This window comes from Mytilus californianus, unplaced genomic scaffold, assembly GCF_021869535.1.
Source record: "Mytilus californianus isolate M0D057914Y unplaced genomic scaffold, xbMytCali1.0.p SCAF_4, whole genome shotgun sequence".
Lineage (NCBI taxonomy): Eukaryota > Metazoa > Mollusca > Bivalvia > Mytilida > Mytilidae > Mytilus > Mytilus californianus.
Window position 1 is genome coordinate 94,716,009 of NW_026262690.1, and position 12,343 is coordinate 94,728,351.

At 32.8% G+C, this 12,343-nt stretch overlaps 1 protein-coding gene across 1 annotated transcript in view; it reads right to left on the reverse strand.

The window, feature by feature from the left end:
• LOC127698846 (uncharacterized) overlaps positions 1–12,343 on the reverse strand; it is a 141,382-nt gene that overhangs the window by 31,559 nt on the left and 97,480 nt on the right. The window contains exons 108-119 of the mRNA XM_052202529.1: positions 11,397–11,537; positions 8,629–8,769; positions 8,009–8,149; positions 7,497–7,637; positions 6,590–6,730; positions 6,016–6,156; positions 5,095–5,235; positions 4,515–4,655; positions 3,082–3,222; positions 2,450–2,590; positions 1,006–1,146; positions 412–552 (exon numbers count right to left, since the gene is read on the reverse strand). Of these exons, the coding sequence (XP_052058489.1) occupies positions 412–552; positions 1,006–1,146; positions 2,450–2,590; positions 3,082–3,222; positions 4,515–4,655; positions 5,095–5,235; positions 6,016–6,156; positions 6,590–6,730; positions 7,497–7,637; positions 8,009–8,149; positions 8,629–8,769; positions 11,397–11,537 (1,692 nt within the window). The remainder of the gene's footprint in view (positions 1–411; positions 553–1,005; positions 1,147–2,449; positions 2,591–3,081; positions 3,223–4,514; positions 4,656–5,094; positions 5,236–6,015; positions 6,157–6,589; positions 6,731–7,496; positions 7,638–8,008; positions 8,150–8,628; positions 8,770–11,396; positions 11,538–12,343) is intronic.

Consider the following 12,343-nt stretch of genomic DNA (forward strand, 5'->3'; position numbering starts at 1 on the left):
TTATGCATAGGTTTTATAGTCAATGGACCATGACTAAGTGGGGGATGGATAATATCCATGGAAATATGTGTCAATGCTCATTCAACTGCAAACAAAATATACCTGACCTACAGCATGTGGTCCCACTCAAACTGACCTAATTACAAAACTTTTATGAAATTTTAATGACACCTTACCACATCTTCTCATTTTTAAACAATACCTGAAAACAGTATGCCTAAGATTAACTTCTGTTACTGATGCAGTTAAAAGCAAGGCGAAAACTGAATTTTTTTTTGTGAGAAGCTTTATGAATGGAATTTCGGGTGTAACATGATCATATAATATAAATTGTCAAGAGTTAACTACTTTGAAATTATAGAATTCTGACTAGTAATTTATATTTATCATAAATGTCGATTAAAGTCATACCTTTCTTGCCCTGTATGAGGTCTGGACATTCTTGTCCTCCATTAATTGCTGGTCTGACAACAAATCTCCATCTGAATGAAGAGCCTGTAGCATCAGGTGCTGACCATTCATTCCAGTCACCGACAATACATGGCAGCTTGACTAAAAGTTGTACAATTAAATATGGTTACATGGTAAATTTTTATTTCACAATGATTAAAAAAGTATCTGATTGACTTAAGGTTGTACAGTTTGTGTGAAATTTTATTCAAAACTGACTTCATTGTTTGATTTTAAAAATCCAGATTCTGTTTGTAATAGAAAGTCAATGATTGGCTTGAGATTATCATATTTTCATTAAACTGTGACTGTTTTATTTTAACAACAATATTTTCTTGCAATCCGCTTATTTTTTTTATCAAAATGATTGGTTTGATATTGAATTAATTATATAAACTGCAGATTGAAGAAGTAATTGGTACATTAGTATTCTGGAAGAACAATGTTTATATGCAAAGATGCAGTAACAACTAACTTGCAATGCTGTTTTTTTTAATTAACAAGAAAAAATTGTATCAGGTAAAACAGATTTTGCTGCAATAGTGGTCAATTTACCTTTCTTGGCCTCAATGAGTTCTGGAATCTTTTCATCCTTGTTAATTGCTGGTCGCAATACATATCTCCATCTGAAGGTGCTTCCAGTGGCATCAGGTGCTGCCCATGTATTCCATGGACCCACAATAAGTGGCAATGGTACTGTTAAAAAGAGAGCAACAATGATTTCTGTTTCATACCATTTGGAGTTATTTAAATGGTAGTACACATGAAACTAGTAATAAACCCTTAACTGTCTAAAACAGTAAACTTATATATGCAGCCTTCAAAATCTTCAAATATTTTAAGTGGTCTTTGTGATTCACTGTCAATCAAAATTGACAATGAAAAAAGTGTTTAAAGAATGTAGATAAATATGATATATTTTGCTCCTAAAGTCTGGGCCCAAAAATGACTATAGGGTATGATTTGATATCTTTTATTTGCATGAAAGGTGTGAACACCTTTAGGGTAAACTTTTATATATATTCTCAACCCAAAAATGATTGTCAATAACAAAACTTGTAGTGAAGTTTATCCCTCAATCTCAAAAATATGTAAAATAAGCTTTTTTTTGCCATCATCATTCTTTTAAAGTTGTGGAAACAATAAAAAAGACAAAAAATGAGTTTTGAGAACCATGACAAGATTATTCAAAACTAAGATGTGGTATGATTCTAAATGAGACAACTCAAGGTAAGCATCTTCAGGTCACCAAACAGCCAGCAACAATGAGCAAAATCCATACCGCAGAGTAATCTATAAAAGGCCACAAAATGACAAATGTAAAACACTCCAAACTAGGAAACTAACAGCCTGATTTCTGAACAGAACAATAAACATGCCACATATTATTGACTCACCATTAGTGGTTACCCTTAAACTGATCTAATCACAAACTTACTGGTAAGCTATGCAAAAGTTTCAGTCAATAGACAATGACTAGGGGACAGGATCAACTAATCTCAATGGGAATGATGTGTGCCAATGCTAATACAACTGCATACTAAATATCATGCACTTATGTAACGATTCCTATTAACCTGATCTTATCACAAACTTAAACATGTGGTAAGTTATGCATAAGTTTTAAAGTCAATGGACCATGACAAAGTGGGGGATGGATAATATCAATGGAAATATGTGTCAATGCTCATTCAACTGCAAAACAAAATATAATTGATCTACAGAATGTGGTCCCACTCAAACTGACCTAATTACAAAACTTTTATCAAATTTTTTATGAAAACACCATAGCTGAAAACAGTATGCCCAAGATACACTTCTGTTATTGATGCAGTTAGAAGCCAGACAAAAACAAAAATATTTTTGTGAGAAGCTTTTTGAATGGAATTTTGGGTATAAAATTATCATATGATATAAATTGTCAAGAGTTAACTACTTTGAAATTATAGAATTCTGACTAGTTATTCATATTTATTGTAAATGTTGATTTTAGTCATACCTTTCTTGCCCTGTATGAGGTCTGGACATTCTCGTCCTCCATTAATTGCTGGTCTGACAACAAATCTCCATCTGAATGAAGAGCCTGTAGCATCAGGTGCTGACCATACATTCCAGTCACTAACAACACATGGCAGCTTGACTGAAAGTTATACAATTAAATATGGTTACATGGTAAATTTTAATTTCACAACATCAAAATAGTATCTGATTGACTTAAGGATGTACAGTTTGTGAAATTTTATTCAAAACTGAATTCATTGATTGATTTTAAAATTCCAGATTCTGTTTGTAATAGAAAGTCAATCATTGGCTTGAGATTATCATATTTTCATTACACTGTGACTGTTTTATTCTAACAACAATCTTTTCTTGCAATCTGCTGATTTTTTTATGAAGATGATTGGTTTGATATTGAATTAATTATATAAACTGCAGATAAAAGAGGTAATTGGTAGATTTGTATTCTAAAAGAACATGGTCAATATGTAAAAATGCAGTAAAAACTAACTTGCAATGCTGTTTTTTAAATTGAAAAGAAAAAATTGTATCAGGTAAAACAGATTTTGCTGCAATAGTGGTCAATACTTTCAGTTTTCTTTTTTATGAACCACTATAATAAGGTCAATTTACCTTTCTTGGCCTCAATGAGTTCTGGAACCTTTTCATCCTTGTTAATTGCTGGTCGCAATACATATCTCCATCTGAAGGTGCTTCCAGTGGCATCAGGTGCTGCCCATGTATTCCATGGACCCACAATAAGTGGCAATGGTACTGTTAAAAAGAGAGAAACAATGATTTCAGTTTCATACCATTTGGAGTTATTTACTTAATAGCAGTGCACATGAAGCTAATTATAAACCTTTAATTGTCTAAAACAGTAAACTTATGCAAGCCTTTAAAATTTTTCAAATATTGTAAGTGGTCTTTGTGATTCACTATTAATCAAAATTGACAATGAAAAAAGTGTTTAAATAATGAAGATAAGTTATGATAAATTTGCTCCTAAAGTCTGGGCACAAAATTGACTATCTGGTATGATTTGATATTTTTTATTTGCATGAAAGGTGTGAACACATTTAGAGTCAAAGTTTTATATATATTCTCAACCCAAAAATGATTTTTAATAACAAAACTTGCAGTGAAGTTTATCCCTCAATCTAAAAAATATGCAAATTATTTTTTTTTGCCACCATCATTCTTTTAAAGTTGTGGGAAAAAAAAGAGATTTTAGAGAACCATGACTACATTATTTAAAACTAAGATGTGGTATGATTCCAAATGAGCCAACTCAAGGCTAGCATCAATAGGTCACTATAGGGCCTTCAACAATGAGAAAAATCAACACCACATAGCAATCTATAAAAGGCCACGAAATAACAAATGTAAAACAATCCAAACTGGAAAACTACCAGCCTGATTTATGAACAGAGCAATAAACATGCCACATATTATTGACTCACCATTAGTGGTTACCCTTAAACTGATCTAATCACAAACTTACTTCTAAGCTATGCTAAAGTTTCAGTTAATAGACAATGACTTAGGGGACAGGGTCAAATAATCTCAATGAAAATGATATGTGCAAATGCTAATTCAACTGCATACTAAATATCATGCACTTATGTAACGATTCCCATTAACCTGATCTTATCACAAACTTAAACATGAGAGTTATGCATAAGTTTTAAAGTCAATGAGCCATGACTGAGTCGGGGATGAATATTCTACATGGAAATATGTGTCAATGCTCATTCAACTGCAAACAAAATATAATTGACCTACAGAATGTGGTCCCACTCAAACTGACCTTATTACAAAACTTTCATCAAATTTTTTATGACAACACCTTACCACATCTTCTTACTTTTATACCATAGATGAAAACAGTATGCCTAGGATAAACTTCTGTTACTGATGCAGTAAAAAGCTAGACAAAAACTGAATTTTTTTGTGAGAAGCTTTTTGAATGGAATTTCGTGTGTAACATGATCATATAATAATAATTATCAAGAGTTAACTACTTTGATATTTATATTTATTGTAAATGTTGATTATAGTCATACCTTTCTTGCCCTGTATGAGGTCTGGACATTCTTGTCCTCCATTAATTGCTGGTCTGACAACAAATCTCCATCTGAATGAAGAGCCTGTAGCATCAGGTGCTGACCATACATTCCAGTCACTGACAATACATGGCAGCTTGACTGAAAGTTATACAATTAAATATGGTAACATGATTAATTTTAATTTCACACCGATTAAACAAGTATGTGATTGACTTAAGGATGTAACAGTTTGTGAAATTTTATTCAAAACTGAATTCAGTTTGATTTTAAATTCCAGATTCTATTCATTGGCTTTAGATTATCATATGTTCATTACACTGTGACTGTTTTATTCTAACAATGATCTTTTCTTGCAATGAGCTGATTTTTTCATCAAGATGATTGGTTTGATATTGAATTAATTATATAAACTGCAGATTGATGAAGTAATTGGTACATTTGTATTCTGAAAGAACAATGCTTATATGTAAAAATGCAGAAGCATCTGACTTGCAACTAATTAATTAAAAAGAAATAATTGTTTCAGGTAAATACGATTTTGCTGCAATAGTGGTCAATACTTTCAGCTTTCTTTTACCTTTCTTGGCCTCAATGAGTTCTGGAACCTTTTCATCCTTGTTAATTGCTGGTCGCAATACATATCTCCATCTGAAGGTGCTTCCAGTGGCATCAGGTGCTGCCCATGTATTCCATGGACCCACAATAAGTGGCAATGGTACTGTTAAAGGAGAGAAACAATGATTTCTGTTTCATACCATTTTGATTTATTTAAATGGCAGTACACATGAAACTAGTAATAAACCCTTAATTGTCTAAAACAATGAAAAAAGTGTTTACATAACGTAGATAAATATGATATATTTTGCTCCTAAAGTCTGGGCCCAAAAATGACTAGATTGGTATGATTTGATATTTTTTATTTGCATGAAAGGTGTGGACACATTTAGAGTGAAACTTTTATATATATTCTCAATCCAAAAATGAATTTTTTATAACAAAACTTGCAGTGAATTTTATTGCTCAATCTCAAAAATATGTAAATTAGCTTTTTTTGCCACCATCATTCTTTTAAAGTTGTTGAAACCAATAAAAATGAGAGTTTTGAGAACCAATACAAGATTATTCAAAACTTAGATGTGGTATGTGGAAATATGTGTCAATGCTCATTCAACTGTAAAAAAAAATATAATTGACCTATGTGGTCCCACTCAAACTGACCTAATTACAAAACTTTAATTAAATTTTTTTATGATGACACCTTACCACATCTTCTTATTTTTATACCATAGCTAAAAACAGTATGCCTAAGATAAACTTCTGTTACTGATGCAATTAAAAACGAGACAAAAACTGATTTTTGTTTTGTGAGAAGCTTTTTGAATGGAATTTCGGGTGTAAAATGATCATATAATATAAATTGTCAAGAGTTATTTACATTGAAATTATAGAATTCTGACTAGTGATTTATATTTATTGTAAATGTTGATTATAGTCACACCTTTCTTGCCCTGTATGAGGTCTGGACATTCTTGTCCTCCATTAATTGCTGGTCTGACAACAAATCTCCATCTGAATGAAGAGCCTGTAGCATCAGGTGCTGACCATACATTCCAGTCACTGACAATACATGGCAGTTTGACTGAAAGTTATACAATTAATTATGGTTACATGGTAAATTTTAATTTCACAACGATTAAAAAAGTAACTGATTGACTTAAGGATGTACAGTTTGTAAAATTTTATCAAAACTGAATTCATTGTTTGATTTTTAAATTCCAGAATCTGTTTGTAATAGAAAGTCAATCATTGGCTTAATTGAGATTATCCTATTTTCATTACACTGTGACTGTTTTATTCTAACAACAATCCTTTTCTTGCTATTGGCTGAATTGGTACATTTGTATTCTGAAAGAACAAAGCCAGTATGTAAAAATGCAGTAACAACTGACTTGTAATGATTTTATTTTAAATTAACATGAAAAAAATGTATCAGGTAAAGCAGATTTTGCTGGAACAGTGGTCAATACTTTCAACTTTCTTTTATAAGAACCAAGAAAATAAGATCAATTTACCTTTCTTGGCCTCAATGAGTTCTGGAACCTTTTCATCCTTGTTAATTGCTGGTCGTAATACAGATCTCCATCTAAAGGTGGTTCCAGTGGCATCAGGCGCTGCCCATGTATTCCATGGACCCACAATAAGTGGCAATGGTACTATTAAAAAGAGAGAAACAATGATTTCAGTTTCATACTATTTGGAGTTAATTAAATTACAGTACACATGAAACCAGTAATAAACCCTTAATTGTCTAAAACAGTCAACTAATGGAAGCCGGCCTTTAAAAAAATTCAAATATTGTAAGTGGTCTTTGTGGTTCACTGTCAATCAAAATTGACAATGAAAAAAGTGTTAAAATAATATAGATAAATATTATATATATTGCTCCTAAAATCTGGGCCCATAATTGACTATCAGGTATGATTTGATATTTTTTTGCATGAAAGGTGTAAACACTTTTAGGGTCAAACTTTCATATATATTATCAACCCAAAAATGATTGTCATTTACAAAATTTGCAGTGAATTATATCCCCCAATCTCAAAATTATGTAAATAAGCTTTTTTGGTAACCATCATTCTTTTAAAAGTTGTGGAAGCCAAAAAAAAAAAAAGAGAGTTTTGAGAACCATGACAAGATTATTTAAATCTAAGATGTGATATGATTCCCAATGAGACCATTCAAGGTTAGAATCTATAGGTCACCATAGGGCCTTCAACAATGAGCAAAACCTATACCGCATAGCAATCTATAAAAGGCAACAAAATGAAAAATGTACAACAATCCAAACTAAAAAAACTAATGGCCTGATTTATGTACAAAACCATAAAGAAAAACAAAAATGGTATACAGCAACAAATGACAACCACTAAATAACAGGCTCCTGACTTAGGACAATTGGCACATATTTCATAGTCATACCCTTTCTTGACTGTATAAGATCTGGACATTCTTTTCCTCCGTTTATGGCTGGTCTGACAACAAATCTCCATCTGAATGAAGATCCAGTTGCATCAGGTGCTGACCATGCGTTCCAGTCATTTACAATACATGGAAGTGGAACTGAAAGTAAAACAAATAAATGGAGAATATGTCCATTGGACACAGATGATGCCCCCTTGCATATAACGTTAAAAAGGGGCATAACTCAAGAACGGTTACGTAAGAAGAAGGTACGAACAGACAAAGGTAACACTTAATGCCCCCTCTGGTGATGGCTGGTGCATTATAAAATTTGGATTTAAGCTGCATTTTAGAAGTATCTTAAGTACGATTTCAAAATTACCTAATTTACACATGAATGTGGAAATTGTTAAAAAAACGCAATTGAAAGCTAAGAATCTTCCATTACTCTGAAACTGTTTTATTCATACAAAAGTGGTCAATACTATCAGCTGTTTATTATTCTAACCATAAAAATTAGGTTTATTTACCCTTCTTGGCCTCAATGAGTTCTGGAACCTTTTCATCCTTGTTAATTGCTGGTCGCAATACATATCTCCATCTGAAGGTGCTTCCAGTGGCATCAGGTGCTGCCCATGTATTCCATGGACCCACAATAAGTGGCAGTGGTACTGATAAAAATAGAAAGACAATAATTTCAGTTTGATACTATAGGGAATTATTTAAATGTCAGCACACATGGAACAAGAAATAAATGTATTATTGTGAACTGCTTTACAAGAGATATTCAGTTTGACTGCTGAACTAGTACTGTAAGATTCTTTTCATAACTTGTTCAATTCTATAACCAATTCTGTTTGAAACTATCCAATTTTTTTACTTTTTACTTAAGCATTGGGCAGAGAAGGAACTTTGACACAATTTATTTGAAAAAAAACCCAACAATTTTTACTCTTTTCAGAATTACCTCATGTTAACTGCCATTAAAATGTTATCTATTTACTTACAGTTTTTTTGTAAGATGCTCAATGAATAGAGTTTCTAGTGAAACATGATCATTTAAAATTATGATCAATAGTTTATTTAACTTTAAAAATGTGTAAATCTGACAAGTCTGTATATATATTGAACATATTGTTTATAATCATACTTTTTCTGCCCTGTATTAGATCTGGACATTCTTTTCCTCCATTAATTGCTGGTCTGGTTACAAATCTCCATCTGAATGAAGAGCCAGTAGCATCAGCTGCTGACCAAACATTCCAGTCAGTTACAATACATGGAAGAACCACTGAAAATTATACAAATAAGTCAGTTATTTAAAGGGTGAAGGGTGATTTAACTAGAGGCTCTCAAGAGCCTGTGTCGCTCACCTGTATTTACTGATGCTTTGGAAATCATGTAAAATAAGGTTAAAATCATAATTAATAGCATTAGATATTAGATATTATAATGATATCTAAGATAATAACAAATAAAATGTTCCGCTGGGGCGCAGCTTGATACGACTGCAGAGGTCGAACCCTGAACAGTTGGGGCAAGTATGGACACAACATTCAAGCTTGATACAGCACTGAATTTGGATTGTGATTAAATATTTGACACAGCATAGGTTTCTCACACAGAACTTCAAAATTTTAAATTTACCTATTCAAACCATATCATTATTATTTGCTTTTATATATAAATCAGAAATAACCAATTTAAAATGGAAAATTTTAAAGAAAAAAAATGAAAAAAAAAAATCCCCCACCCCCAATTTTTTTAACCCCCTTATGATTCATCACCCCCAAAAACTCATTCCCAGCTGTCCCTTTATGGTATGCTACCTTGCAGTACAATTTCAGAGAGATCCATACACTTGAACACAAGTTATTGTCTGGAAACTAGAAAAATGATTGTTTTTTTGCCCCTTTTTGACCCCAAATTCCTAAACGTTTAGGGCAATTACCCCCAAACTCAAACCCAGCTTTCCCTTTGTGATATGGAACCTTGTTGTACAATTTCATAAAGATCAATACACTTACACACAAGTTATTGCCCTGAAACTAGAAAAATGCTTGTTTTTTTGCCCTTTTATGGCCCCTAACTACTAAAATTTTGAGGGAATTACCCCCAAAATCAATCCCAGCCTTCCCTTTGTGGTATGGTACCTTGCAGTACAATTTCAGAGAGATCCATACATTTGAACTCAAGTTATTGTCTGGAAACTAGAAAAATGCTTATCTTTGGCCCCTTTTTTGCCCCTTATTCCTAAACTTTTTGGGCAATTACCCCCAAACTCAATTCCAGCTTTCCCTTTGTGATATGGAACCTTGTAGTACAATTTCATAAAGATCCATACCTTTACACACAAGTTATTGTCATGAAACTAGAAAAATGCTTGTTTTTTGCCCCTTTTTTGCCCCTAATTCCTAAAATTTGAAGGCAATTACCCCCAAAATCAATCCCAGGATTCCCTTTGTGATATGGAACCTTGTGGTACAATGTCAGAGAGATCCATACACTTACACACAAGTTATGTCTGGAAGTTACAAAAATGCTTATTTTTGGCCCCTAATTCCTTAACTGTGGGTACCACAACCATCAAAATCAATCTCCACCTTCCTTTTGTGGTATTGAACCTTATGGTAAAATTTCATTGAGATCCATTCACTTAAACTAAAGTTAGAGTGCGAAAACTAAGGTGTCTTCAGACAACGACGACGACGACGACGACGACGCCAATGTCATACCAATATACGACCACAAAATTTTTTTTGCGGTCATATAAAAACTGCAAAATTTTTGTAAAATTACTAACTCAGGGGCAGCAACCCAACAACAGGTTGTCGGATTCATCTGAAAATTCCAGGGCAGATAAATCTAAATCTGATGAACATTTTTGCCACCTGTCAGATTTCCTCTAAATGCTTTAGTTTCAGAGAGATAAACCAAAAACTGCATTTTACCCCTATGTTCTATTTTTAACTAAGTCGGCCATGATGGTTGGAAGGCGTGGTCATCGGAAAAATTTTTTAAACTAGATACCCTGATAATGACTATGGTCAAGTATGGTTAAATTTGTCTCAGTAGTTTCAGAGAAGAAGATTTTTGTAAAAGATTACAAAAATTTACGAAAAATTGTTAAAAATTGACTATTAAGGGCAATAACTCCTAAAGGGGTCGACTGACAATTTTGGTCATGACAACTTATTTGTAGATCTTACTTTGCTGAACATTATTGCTGTTTACAGTTTATCTCTATCTATAATAATATTCAAGATAACAACCAAAAACTGCAAAATTTCCTTAAAATTACCAATTCAGGGGCAGCAACCCAACAACAGGTTGTCAGATTTGTCTGAAAATTTCGGTGCAGATAGATCTTGACCTGATAATCAGTTTACCCTTTGTCAGATTTACTCTAAATGCTTTGGTTTCAGAGATATAAGCCAAAATCTACATTTTACCCCTATGTTCTATTTTAGCCATGGCAGCCATCTTGGTTGGTTGGCGGGGTCATCGGACACATTTTTTAAACTAGATACCCTAATGATGATTGTGGCCAAGTTTGGTTAAATTTTGCCCAGTGGTTTCAGAAGAGAAGATTTTTGTAAAAAGTTAACGACGACGGACGACGGACGCCAAGTGAGCTAAAAAGTATACAACTGACTTGTGAATGAAGAGTTTATGAAACTATGTTCAAAACAATTTTGTTGTTTTGTAGTCTTCATATGAAAAAGGGTAAGTTATTGGAATTGAATGGTAAGAATATTTCCATTACACTACAACTGTTTTTTTTTTTTATTAACAATCACTTGCAGCATAGAAGTAATTACTATTCAAAAAGAACAAAGCCATCATGTTTAAATACATTAACCAATAGCTAACAAATGCAAATGTGGTAAAACCTAGCTAAAAATAAGGTATATTTACCTTTCTTGGCCTCAATGAGTTCTGGAATTGGTTCATCCTTGTTAATTGCTGGTCGCAATACATATCTCCATCTGAAGGTGCTTCCAGTGGCATCAGGTGCTGCCCATGTATTCCATGGAGACACAATAAGTGGCAGTGGTACTGTTAAAAAGAGAGACAATGATTTCAGTTTGATACCATAGGAAATTTAGTAATTGGCAGTTCACATGGAACAAGAAATAAATGCTTCATTGTGTACCGATATAGAATAGATGTTTGACTCCTGAAGCAATTGAGAATTTGCTAGAACATGTATAACAAGATTCTTTTCAGCTCAGCTGTTGTTAAACTTTATAACCATTAGGCCAATTAAAATTAATTGATAGATTTTCATTCCCACCTGCCTTGATTTTTTTTACTTTCTAAAAATTTACGCTTTCCGGATCTTTTTATGTCTGTTACCGTTAACAGCGATATCAACTTCGTTTCATTCAAAACTTCCTGTTGAAAAATTAGGCTTTCGTATTACTTCAAGTAATTTAACCAAAATAATTTGGACAATATCTTCGGAGAACAAAGATGAATTACTGGAAAGGCCTGATATATTCTGATATAAGTAATAAGCTGCATCAAAGAACTCAAATCGGGGTATATTACATATTTCAGTGATTAGAAAAGCGTTGATTTTTTTATATTTATACGAAGAATTTGTGTCAGGAAATTCACACTCAGATTGATATTCAAAGCGTACGAATCCTGACACACACACGTATAAAAACATGATTGGGATAAAGAAATTGACCCAAACACAATCGTGTGCGATACAATTTACTCTTTTTAGGACTTAATATTGACTTCAATGAGTAAAAAAAAGTCAGTCAACATATATAGCAAGATTTACCCCAAAACTGTCCCTTTTTGTTGACAAACATCAAACACCCTCTGATCCCAGCCCCTCAATGTAGTAA